Below are 12734 nucleotides of genomic sequence, written 5' to 3' on the forward strand. Positions count from 1 at the left end.
AAATTCAAGTGCTGTGATGTGCGTTTTTCTCAAACTTTTTGTTCATGTTTTGCTCTATCAATTTATTGATTCAATAGACTTGAAATGGTGTATTGGATATTGATTTAAACATCCTGTAATTAAAAATGGTTTTAACAAGTGAAAAAAATATTATTGAAACTTCAAGTGCTGAGCTGTTCTCTGCTGTGCTCTACCGTGCTCTGGCGTGCACTGGCGTGCACTGGCGTGCATTGGCGTGCTCTGGCGTGCTCTAGCTTGCTCTGGCGTGCATTGACGTGCTCTGGCGTGCTCTGGCGTGCTCTGGCGTGCTCTGGCGTGACCTGGCGTGCACTGACGTGCTCTGGTGTGAATTGGCGTGCTCTGGTGTGAATTGGCGTGCACTGGCGTGCACTGGCGTGCTCTGGCGTGCACTGGCGTGCTTTGGCGTGCCATTGCGTGCTCTGGCGTGCATTGGCGTGCACTGGCGTGCTCTGGCGTGAATTGGCGTTCTCTGGCGTGCAGTGAATTGCTCTGGCGTGCACTGGCGTGCTTTGGCGTGCACTGGAGTGCTCTGGCGTGCACTGGCGTGCTCTGGCGTGCTCTGGCGTGCTCTGGCGTGCTCTGGTGTGAATTGGCGTGCTTTGGCGTGCACTGGCGTGCTCTGGCGTGCACTGGCGTGCTCTGGCGTGCATTGACGTGCTCTGGTGTGAATTGGCGTGCTCTGGCGTGCACTGGCATGCTCTGGCGTGCATTGACGTGCTCGTGCTTGCACTGGCGTGCTCTGGCGTCTTTTGGCGTGCTCTAGTGTGAATTGGCGTGCTCTGGCGTGCACTGGCGTGCTCTGGTGTGAATTGGCGTGCTCTGGCGTGCTCTGGCGTGCATTGACGTGCTCTGGCGTGCACTGGCGTGCTCTGGTGTGAATTGGCGTGCAATGGTTTGCTCTGGCGTGCTCTGGCGTGCACTGGCGTGATCTGGCGTGATCTGGCGTGCTCTGGCGTGCTCTGCTATGCAGAACTCAAGTGCTTGACAATAGAAATCCACTACCCGACAATAGAACTCAAATCACTTGAATAATTTTTAAAAATTCAAGTGCTGTCATGTGCGTTTTTCTAAAACTTTTTGTTCATGATTTGCTCTATAAATTTATTGGTTAAATAGACTTGAAATGGTGTATTGGACATTGATTTACACATCTTGTAATTAAAAAATGGTTTTAATAGGTGAAAAAAATATTATAGCAACTTCAAGTGCTGTGCTGTTCTCTTCTGTGCTCTACCGTGCTCTGGCGTGCACTGGCGTGCTCTGGCATGCTCTGGCGTGCTCTGGCTTGCTCTGGCGTGCACTTGCGTGCACTGGCGTGCTCTGGTGTGAATTGGCGTGCTCTGGCGTTTACTGGCGAGCTCTGTCGTGCACTGGCTTGCTCTGGCGTGCATTGACGTGCACTGGCGTGCACTGGCGTGCTCTGGCGTGCACTGGCGTGCTCTGGCGTGCACTGGCGTGCTCTGGCGTGCACTGGCGTGCTCTGGCGTGCACTGGCGTGCTCTGGCGTGCACTGGCGTGCTCTGGCGTGCACTGGCGTGCTCTGGCGTGCACTGGCGTGCTCTGGCGTGCACTGGCGTGCTCTGGCGTGCACTGGCGTGCACTGGCGTGCTCTGGCGTGCACTGGCGTGCTCTGGCGTGCACTGGCGTGCTCTGGCGTGCTCTGCTATGCAGAACTCAAGTGCTTGACAATAGAAATCCAGTACCCGACAATAGAACTCAAATAACTTGAATAATTTTTAAAAATTCAAGTGCTGTGATGTGTGTTTTTCTCAAACTTTTTGTTCATGATTTGCTCTATAAATTTATTGATTAAATAGACTTGAAATGGTGTATTGGACATTGGTAGTGTATTGGTTTACACATCCTGTAATTAAAAAATGGTTTTAACAAGTGAAAAAAATATTATAGCAACTTCAAGTGCTGAGCTGTTCTCTGCTGTGCTCTACCGTGCTCTGGCGTGCACTGGCGTGCTCTGGCGTGCTCTGGCGTGCTCTAGCTTGCTCTGGCGTGCATTGACGTGCTCTGGCGTGCTCTGGCGTGCTCTGGCGTGCACTGGCGTGCTCTGGTGTGAATTGGCGTGCTCTGGTGTGAATTGGCGTGCTCCGGCGTGCACTGGCGTGCTCTGGCGTGCATTGACGTGCTCTTGCGTGAACTGGCGTAATCTGGTGTGAATTGGCGTGCTCAGGCGTGCACTGGCGTGCTCTGGTGTGAATTGGCGAGCTCTGGCGTGCATTGAATTGCTCTGGCGTGCACTGGCGTGCACTGGCGTGCTCTGGCGGGCACTGGCGTGCTCTAGTGGGCACTGGCGTGCTCTGACGTGCACTGGCGTGCTCTGGCGTGCACTGGCGTGCACTGGCGTGCACTGGCGTGCTCTGGCGTGCACTGGCGTGCTTTGGCGTGCACTTGCGTGCTCTGGCGTGCATTGACGTGCTCTTGCGTGCACTGGCGTGCTCTGTCGTGCTCTGTCGTGCTCTGCTATGCAGAACTCAAGTGCTTGACAATATAAATCCACTACCCGACAATAGAACTCAAATAACTTGAATAATTTTTAAAAATTCAAGTGCTGTGATGTGCGTTTTTCTCAAACTTTTTGTTCATGATTTGCTCTATAAATTTATTGATTAAATAGACTTGAAATGGTGTATTGCATCTTTGATTTACACATCCTGTAATTAAAAAATGATTTTTACAAGTGAAAAAAAATATTATAGCAACTTCAAGTGCTGAGCTGTTCTCTGCTGTGCTCTACCGTGCTCTGGCGTGCTCTGGCGTGCTCTGGCTTGCTCTGGCGTGCACTTGCGTGCACTGGCGTGCTCTGGTGTGAATTGGCGTGCTCTGGCGTTTACTGGCGAGCTCTGTCGTGCACTGGCTTGCTCTGGCGTGCATTGACGTGCACTGGCGTGCACTGGCGTGCTCTGGTGTGAATTGGCGTAATCTGGCGTGCACTGGCGTGCTCTGGCGTGCACTGGCGTGCTCTGGCGTGCACTGGCGTGCTCTGGCGTGCACTGGCGTGCTCTGGCGTGCACTGGCGTGCTCTGGCGTGCACTGGCGTGCTCTGGCGTGCACTGGCGTGCTCTGGCGTGCTCTGGCGTGCACTGGCGTGCTCTGGCGTGCTCTGCTATGCAGAACTCAAGTGCTTGACAATAGAAATCCAGTACCCGACAATAGAACTCAAATAACTTGAATAATTTTTAAAAATTCAAGTGCTGTGATGTGTGTTTTTCTCAAACTTTTTGTTCATGATTTGCTCTATAAATTTATTGATTAAATAGACTTGAAATGGTGTATTGGACATTGTTAGTGTATTGGTTTACACATCCTGTAATTAAAAAATGGTTTTAACAAGTGAAAAAAATATTATAGCAACTTCAAGTGCTGAGCTGTTCTCTGCTGTGCTCTACCGTGCTCTGGCGTGCACTGGCGTGCTCTGGCGTGCTCTGGCGTGCTCTAGCTTGCTCTGGCGTGCATTGACGTGCTCTGGCGTGCTCTGGCGTGCTCTGGCGTGCACTGGCGTGCTCTGGTGTGAATTGGCGTGCTCTGGTGTGAATTGGCGTGCTCCGGCGTGCACTGGCGTGCTCTGGTGTGAATTGGCGAGCTCTGGCGTGCATTGCATTGCTCTGGCGTGCACTGGCGTGCTCTGGCGTGCATTGACGTGCTCTTGCGTGCACTGGCGTGCTCTGTCGTGCTCTGTCGTGCTCTGCTATGCAGAACTCAAGTGCTTGACAATATAAATCCACTACCCGACAATAGAACTCAAATAACTTGAATAATTTTTAAAAATTCAAGTGCTGTGATGTGCGTTTTTCTCAAACTTTTTGTTCATGATTTGCTCTATAAATTTATTGATTAAATAGACTTGAAATGATGTATTGCATCTTTGATTTACACATCCTGTAATTAAAAAATGATTTTTACAAGTGAAAAAAATATTATAGCAACTTCAAGTGCTGAGTTGTTCTCTGCTGTGCTCTACCGTGCTCTGGCGTGCTCTGGCGTGCTCTGGCTTGCTCTGGCGTGCACTTGCGTGCACTGGCGTGCTCTGGTGTGAATTGGCGTGCTCTGGCGTGAACTGGCGAGCTCTGTCGTGCACTGGCTTGCTCTGGCGTGCATTGACGTGCTCTGGCGTGCACTGGCGTGCTCTGGTGTGAATTGGCGTAATCTGGCGTGCACTGGCATGCTCTGGCGTGCATTGACGTGCTCGTGCGTGCACTGGCGTGCTCTGGCGTGCACTGGCGTGCTCTGGCGTGCACTGGCGTGCTCTGGCGTGCACTGGCGTGCTCTGGCGTGCACTGGCGTGCTCTGGCGTGCACTGGCGTGCTCTGGCGTGCACTGGCGTGCTCTGGCGTGCACTGGCGTGCTCTGGCGTGCACTGGCGTGCTCTGGCGTGCACTGGTGTGCTCTGGCGTGCTCTGGCGTGCTCTAGCTTGCTCTGGCGTGCATTGACGTGCTCTGGCGTGCTCTGGCGTGCTCTGGCGTGCACTGGCGTGCTCTGGTGTGAATTGGCGTGCTCTGGTGTGAATTGGCGTGCTCTGGCGTGCACTGGCGTGCTCTGGCGTGCATTGACGTGCCCTTTGCTTGCTCTGGCGTGCACTGGCGTGTTCTGGCGTGCATTGAATTGCTCTGGCGTGCACTGGCGTGCACTGGCGTAATCTGGCGTGCATTGACTTGCTCTGGCGTGCACTGGCGTGCTCTGGCGTGCTCTGGTGTAAATTGGCGTGCACTGGCGTGCACTGGCGTGCTCTGGCGTGCACTGGCGTGCTCTGGCGTGCATTGACGTGCTCTTGCGTGCACTGGCATGCTCTGGCGTGCACTGGCGTGCTCTGGTGTGAATTGGCGTGCTCTGGCGTGCACTGGCGTGCTCTGGTGTGAATTGGCGAGCTCTGGCGTGCATTGAATTGCTCTGGCGTGCACTGGCGTGCACTGACGTGCTCTGGCGGGCACTGGCGTGCTCTGGCGGGAACTGGCGTGCTCTGGTGGGCACTGGCGTGCTCTGACGTGCACTGGCGTGCTCTGGCGTGCACTGGCGTGCACTGGCGTGCACTGGCGTGCTTTGGCGTGCACTTGCGTGCTCTGGCGTGCATTAACTTGCTCTGGCGTGCACTGGCGTGCTCTGGCGTGCACTGGCGTGCTCTGGCGTGCACTGGCGTGCTCTGGCGTGCACTGGCGTGCTCTGGTGTGCATTGACGTGCTCTTGCGTGCTCTTGCGTGCACTGGCGTGCTCTGGCGTGCATTGAATGGCTCTGGATGGTACTGGCGTACTCTGGCGTGCACTGGCGTTTTCTGGTGTGCATTGACGTGCTCTGGCGTGCTCTGGCGTGCTCTAGCTTGCTCTGGCGTGCATTGACGTGCTCTGGCGTGCTCTGGCGTGCTCTGGCGTGCTCTGGCGTGCTCTGGCGTGCACTGGCGTGCTCTGACTGGCTGCTCTGACTGTCGTGCACTGGCGTGCTCTGATCGGCCGGCAAACTCGATTGCCGCGACATTTAAATGATTACTGTATTCGGGGCCCCCGATAGGTGGCCCCCTGTACCGCCGTTTAACCCCCATTTGGCCATTGTTCCTTTCCTCCTATTTTAAACCATTCGCATTTATGCTGTAAATTTTAGTGTACAATATACCATCGCAGAGGAAGGAACCAAATCTAGAATTGTCGTTATTCTCACATTTAATTTAAGGTTGTAATTGGGTCGACACCCCACAAGCATTGCATTCTTAACATGGTCCTTCGAGCTAAATTTTGAATCAGTTTTTTTGGAAAAGATTGTGTTCATTCCTCTCCTTTGGTAAATCGTGCATTCAATTTCCTTTATTCAGAGCTATATTTAATTTATTATTCCTTCATTCATTTAAATCACATTCATCCATTTATTGGATTCATTTATTGAGGTCAGTGTGAAAAAATTTTGCTAGCTTGTTGATTTACAATTAGGGTTATTTGAATTTTTATTTTTTCTCACGCAACGTGAGTACCCTGATTGTTAATTTTTGCATCACTGCCTAAGTCTACTAAAATCAATCATTCTGTCCAATCCTTCTCGTGTCAGACGGCCTTGATAAAGCCGCCAAATTTTCTCACACACCTCTTTTCTCTGGAATCTCGTGGCAGCCGCGGGGCATTGGGTTCCCTTTACCCCCAAATTGCACTTAGTGAGCGGGAATTTTCCTTCAGTCTAGAGAAAACAGTTAAAATCCCTTCCTTCAGCTGAAACGCGCCATTTTTTTCTCAACTTCGTTTCTTTGGAACCGCGTGAAAGCCCCAGGGCAGAAGAGTCCCTTTTTTTCCATCTGCATTGATAGGGCGGGATTTCATTCACTTTCATTTCATATTTTCTCATCTTTATCTTTTGCTTTCTTAAAAAAAAAAGGCTGTTTGTTAGCTTTCAAGCTTAATAAGTGGCACAAAAAAAATATTTCTTTTTAACGAATTTGCCGGTCTTCACTAACATTGTAGTTATAGTTTAACTGGAGTCTGTTCAGCCAGACTCCTTTCAAATCTCTTGGCCAGTTGGAGTAGCAGCTTGATCTGAGAACCCAACAGCAGCTTATTTGTTCAGTGTGGAAGCTTGATCTACCACTTATTGTGAATCGTAAGCAGCCAACAGAAGACCGCCGTACAGCACGCATTCAGCAGAGCAACAAAGCAAAAGGCTAATCAATCCAGTAAAGTCAGAAATCAAACCTAATTCTCTCACATTTCTCATCGCATCAGCTAATTAGGAGCCACCGTATCGAAGAATGGCTCCAACAGCAAAAAACACAAGAAGTGGAGTAAAAGGACATGTAACCCGCATCATCAACTTCATCAGAGCTTACCAATCCACCCCTATGACAGAAAGAGCCTCGAGTGAATTGACTGAACAAGAGAAACGGCTCAGAGAAAAATTTGAATCGTTCAAGACTCTAACACTGCAGGTTCAAGAAGACATGGTGACGGAAGAAGCAACAGATCAAGAATTGCAAGCTGAAATCGATTACGTCGCAGCCACAGAAGAGGAAGTAAGCGATGCAAAGGTTATAATGGACTACAAACAAAAAGAATGGCGAGAAGAAAAAGAGAGAATCAGGAAAGAAGAAAAAGAACAAAAAAAGAAGAGAGAGGAGGAGGGAAGGGAGCAGAGACTCCTCAACATTCTCCAACAACAACAACAGCAGAATGCAGCCGCTCTTCAGTTACAACAACAACAACATGCAGCTTCTATGCAGCAATTGATCGCCGCCATTCCAGCAGCCAATCCAGCACCAGGAGCGCCAAACGCTCCAGCAACAACAGCCACCACGAGATTACCACAAAGACAAATTAAGCACTTCAAAGGAGACGTCCTTGAGTGGACCCAATTTTGGGAATCATTCAACGCAGCAATTCACGGTTCAGCACTAACAGCAGTGCAAAAATTTGACTATTTGAAGGAGTATCTCAAAGGGGAGGCCCATTTAATTGTAGAAAATCTGGAGCTGACGGATGCAAATTACACGATCGCCATTACCGAACTGAAGAGAAACTACGGTCAGCCAAAAGTACTTATTGATGCCCACTTCAACAAGCTGGACTCCTTACAACCAGTGAAGGATGGAACGGACGTCGCAGCGTTAAGAACTTTTTATTTACAAATTCAATCAAACATTAATGCTTTGGAAACTTTAGGAGTAGCAAAAACCACATTCGGAGGTCTCCTTGGATCAAGGTTGATAAAACTGATCCCCCACAACCTTCAAGCGGAATGGGTGAAGTCAGCAACCAACGACGCAACCGACATCGAGAGCGTGATAACGTTCATCCGAGAGCAAGTGGAGGCAGCCGAAAGACTCAGCAGGATGAAACCAGAAAAACCAAAGTCATCCACAGTTCCACAGCAGCCCAAACCTGTCACATCACATCCAGCTACAGCATCGCAACTGGCGGCAGGAGCTAGAACAGGTCAAGCTCCACAGAACAGCAAATCTTTTAAACAGAAGACTTGGAGCAACACAGCAGCGCCTAAAGACGGACCGAAACGGTATCCGGATTGCAGCAGGCCGTGTATCTTCTGTGGGGAAATTCACTACCCCTCCCATTGTACGGTGGGTTTAAAAGAGAAAAAAGCCATCATCGCAGCCATGAAGAGATGCGTCAAGTGCTTCAGTGACACGCACGAAACAATCAACTGCACGTCACCCAACGAGTGCAGAAGATGCAGGGCAGTGTTATAACGACAAGTGTGTGTCTAAGACTGCTTGTATTGGGCTCTGCATCGAGGGGATATGCCCACTCTAGATGGCACAACATCTAGCGCTAGATTCTACAACATCTCCCCCTTGCACACTGATTACACAAATAAACGACAAGAACTAACATGCCGAACAAGAGAACAAACACAATGAAATGAATAATGAGAAAACACGACATGAGATGAACAATGGGACGAAAACCAGAAAATAAACACAATGAAACGAACAATGAGACAAGAACACGACATGACATGAACAATGAGACGAGACACAGGAAGAGAGAAAAATTGAGAATTAGACGACGAATTCCATGAGTGAAAGTAGAGCAAAACGGCCAAATGTGTCACTAGCAAAGCAGCCAGGACAACGGACACGGAATCACATACAGACAATTAAGGCGGCTTGAGGTAAGGGCGACCAGAGCGAGTCGATCCCGGACGATGAGGCGCGACGGCCAGCGGACTTGACACAGTCAGGGGGGGGGGCTGGACAGAGGGCCGCTGGACGGCAGCACGCTGGTCGGTTGAGACGGGCGCCGTACGTGGCCTAGCAGGGGATGCCGGGCCGGGCGCCGGGTTGACAACTACTGGCGGAGGCTGTGGTGTCGTTGACGGTTGACCCAGGGCTACCGGAAGCGGCTGGGCAACTGGAAAATTCACAGCGCGGGCAGGCGGAGACCAAGACAGGGCCGGCAGTAGATGATTAGTAGGGGCGGGGCGATAACCGCGAACAGCTGACGGGACTACAGCAGCACCACCACTCTGTTGACCCACGGCCAATCCTGCCGACGGCGAGTTGTCAATATTTATGTCGCGGCGCGTCCGACGAAAAGCTCGCCCGTCCGCCAATCTTTTGCTGCAGCAAACTTGACACGGGTTGAATCATGAGGAATTACCAGGTCAAGAACAGCATGAACCTGCTCCTCACAGTCTTGAGTGACGTCATCGGTAAAGAGGCGGGGCGACGGAGCCCGACTAAGCGTGTCGGCGATAAACAGCTCCTTGCCCGGCTTGTAGACTAGCTTGAAATCGAATCGTTGGAGTTGTAGACGCATCCGCTGGATTCTCGGGGAACAAGAGGCAATGGGCTTGTCCAGGAGGCCAACCAACGGCTTGTGATCGGTTTCAACCACCACCATTTGGCCATAGACGTACTGCCGGAAGCGCATGAGTCCAAACTGGACCGCCAACAGCTCCTTTTCGATCTGAAAGTACCGTTTTTGAGTGACGGTTAACGACGTTGATGAGTACGCGATCGGCTGGTTATTTTGAAGCAACACTGCGCCGATTCCGACGGGAGACGCATCAACTGATTCGACCAAGGGCAGCGAGTGGTCAAACAGTCGTAGCACTGGAAGAGACGACAATGCACTTTTAAGCTGACCAAGGGCCATCTTCTGGGGCTCTTCCCATACCCACGCTGCGTCTGCTTTGAGTAAGTCACGTAAGGGTCGTGTCAGACCCGCAAGATTTTGGCAGAATTTGTCCAGGTATGTCACCATGCCCAGGAGACGGACGAGATCAGCCGGACAAGTCGGATCAGGCATTTCCACAATCGCCAAAATTTTGAGAGGGTCCGGCTTTAAAATTCCCTGGCCAATGACATGGCCTAGCCACGGGAGCTCCTGGAGGAAGAATTTTCACTTTCTTAACTGAAGCTTCAAGTCATGGAGACGGCAGCGTACAAACACTTGACGAAGGTTGGCGAGTAGTTCCTCTTCCGTTTCACCCGTTACAAGGAAATCATCAAAATAGATGAGTACACCGGGCAGGTCTCCAAACAAGTCGTTCATCGTCTGAAGATAAATTTCAGGGGCTGACTTCAACCCAAACGGCAGCCGTAGGAAGCGGTAACGGCCTTTCGGAGTGGCCATCGTGCACAAATAGGAGGCTGCATCAGACAAAGGAATCTGATAGAAACCAGACGCAGCATCAAGGCTGCAAAAATATCGAGCCTTACCCAACTTGCTGAACAGCTGCTCAATGGTAGGGACGGCAAAATGTTGACGTTGGATAGCCTTGTTTAGTTCAAACGGGTCCAGACAGATACGGACATCACCGTCCGGTTTTCCCACCACCATCATGCGGCTGACCCACTCAGTTGGCTCTTGCACGGGGATGAGGATTTTGTCGTTGACCATTTCGTCCAACTTCTTGAAAACGCGATCCTCCAGCCGGAACGGGAGTCGACTGGCTGCACATACAACAGGATCCACGCGATTAGCACCTGACAGCAGCCTAATTTCATGTTCGACAGGTAAATTGCCCAATCCTTCGAAGACGTCCATAAATTCCACGACGATTGGCGGCAGCGGAGCTTCGACTGGCGACTGAACAGCATCGACTCGCCGAATCAAGTTCAGCTTGTCGCAAGACCGGAGTCCTAGAAAGGGTGGCTGGCCAGGTTCGTCAACCACGACAAAGTCGATAACAAATAAAGCGCCTCTGTGAACCACCTTGGCCGTGTGCAAACCTAGCACTCGTAAGAGGCCATCTTGGGAACGATAACTGCGAACAATGGGCCCCGGGCGAAGACAGCGGCGCGTTTTGGGCAGCCGAGCAAATGACTCATACGGCAGAATGTTGCATGTGGCGCCCGAATCAAGCTTGAAGTTAACTTTAACGCCATCTACCGTCACGTCTTGGCGCCACTCAGATTCACTACCAGACGACGTCAGGGCATGAGAGACGTAGTAACTTTCTTCAACTGACCGCGGGAGGGCCATCGCCGTACCGCCACGATCAACATCACCAATCCAGTGCGTCTCCTCCTCCACAGCATGAACCTTGGCCGCGGGGCTCGGTGCTGGACGTGCTGACATCTGGCGGGACTTGGGGGGATTCGGGCTGCAACGGGATATATGGCCGACCACACCACAATTAAAACACGTGAAATTGGTGACTCGACACTGATTTTTCCGATGAGGCCGGCCGCAATCTTTACACTTGGGATACTGCTGGGCTGAGTGTTGATTAGCGGACGGCTGCTGCTCATGCTGAGCTCTGAACGACGATTCCGGCTTTCTCTCAACCGTCCGGCCACCAGGTCGGCTCTGAATGGCGTGAGCGGCTTCTGCTATCGACGATGTGGCGATTTGGCTGAGCTGGGCTTTAGATGACTCACACGCACGCACAATTTCACACGCTGTGGCGAGCTGCAAATCTTTTTCATACAGCAGCTTTTCACGGACGAAAGGATCAGCCACACCGAGCACTATCTGGTCACGTAAGACCGAATCGACACCAGTGCCATAGCCGCAAGAGTTCACTAGGCCACGAAGATCAATCAACCACGAATCAAAAGTTTCACCAGGGAGTTGATAACGACGCAGGAATTTAAAACGCTCTAAAACCTCACTACGTCGGGGCTCAAAATGGGCAGTGAATTTGTCTAAAACCGGCTCAATTTTTCTGGCATCGGAGGCGGGATTGAACACAAAAGTATCGTAGATCTTGAGGCCCTCACTGCCAAGAAGAGTGATGAGCACTCCTACCATTTGCTCTTCATCCACGTTAAGGCCGCCATTTGTAGCCACCAAGTACCACGAAAACTGTCGACGCCAAATACCCCACTGGGCCGCCAAATCACTGGCCCCGAAAGAAAAAGGTTCAGGAGCCCTCAACGAAGACGACATTTCAACAAAAGGTTGCAATACAGCGAGATGCACGAGAGAAAGACAGATACAGTTCAACAACGCGCAGGATGCGTTCGATGAAGACGGATGCAGTTCAATACCCACAAGCCACGCGGTGACGACTCAACACCGTCGAGTTGTGAGAGCACACTTCTGACACCATGTTATAACGATAAGTGTGTGTCTAAGACTGCTTGTATTGGGCTCTGCATCGAGGGGATATGCCCACTCTAGGTGGCACGACATCTAGCGCTAGATTCTACAACACACTGGCGTGCACTGGCGTGCACTGGCGTGCACTGGCGTGCACTGGCGTGCTCTGGCGTGCACTGGCGTGCACTGGCGTGCACTGGCGTGCACTGGCGTGCTCTGGCGTGCATTGGCGTGCACTGGCGTAATCTGGCGTGCATTGACGTGCTCTGGCGTGCACTGGCATGCTCTGGTGTGAATTGGCGTGCAATGGCGTGCTCTGGCGTGCTCTGGCGTGCACTGGCGTGCTCTGGCGTGCATTGACGTGCTCTGGTATGAATTGGCGTGCACTGGCGTGCACTGGCGTGCTCTGGCGTGCATTGACGTGCTCTGGCGTGCTCTGGCGTGCTCTGGCGTCCTCTGGTGTGAATTGGCGTGCTCTGGCGTGCACTGGCGTGCTCTGGCGTGCATTGGCGTGCTCTGGTGTGCACTGGCGTGCTCTGGTGTGCACTGGCGTTCTCTTGTGTGAATTGGAGTGCTCTGGCGTGCACTGGCGTGCTCTGGCGTGCACTGGCGTGCTCTTGCGTGCATTGGCGTGCTCTGGCGTGCACTGGCGTGCTCTGGCGTGCTCTGGCGTGCACTGGCGTGTTCTGGTTTTGAATTGGCATGCTCTGGCGTGCACTGTCGT

General features: G+C 51.8%; 2 protein-coding genes across 2 annotated transcripts; one reads left to right on the plus strand and one right to left on the minus strand.

Annotated features, from left to right (window-relative positions):
• Positions 1-6843: 6843 nt before the first annotated feature.
• Positions 6844-8205, plus strand: LOC124337808. Its single transcript, XM_046791825.1, has 2 exons — positions 6844-7014; positions 7168-8205. The coding sequence occupies exons 1-2, from the start codon at positions 6844-6846 to the stop codon at positions 8203-8205; spliced, it is 1209 nt and encodes a 402-aa protein (XP_046647781.1).
• Positions 8206-8615: 410 nt separating this feature from the next.
• On the minus strand, positions 8616-11857 carry LOC124337809. The gene is made up of 3 exons (XM_046791826.1): positions 9908-11857; positions 9151-9847; positions 8616-9088 (listed from the first exon to the last, which is right to left on the minus strand). Exons 1-3 carry the CDS (start codon positions 11855-11857, stop codon positions 8616-8618), a joined length of 3120 nt encoding a protein of 1039 aa, XP_046647782.1.
• Positions 11858-12734: the final 877 nt, after the last annotated feature.

Source organism: Daphnia pulicaria, chromosome 4, assembly GCF_021234035.1.
Source record: "Daphnia pulicaria isolate SC F1-1A chromosome 4, SC_F0-13Bv2, whole genome shotgun sequence".
Lineage (NCBI taxonomy): Eukaryota > Metazoa > Arthropoda > Branchiopoda > Diplostraca > Daphniidae > Daphnia > Daphnia pulicaria.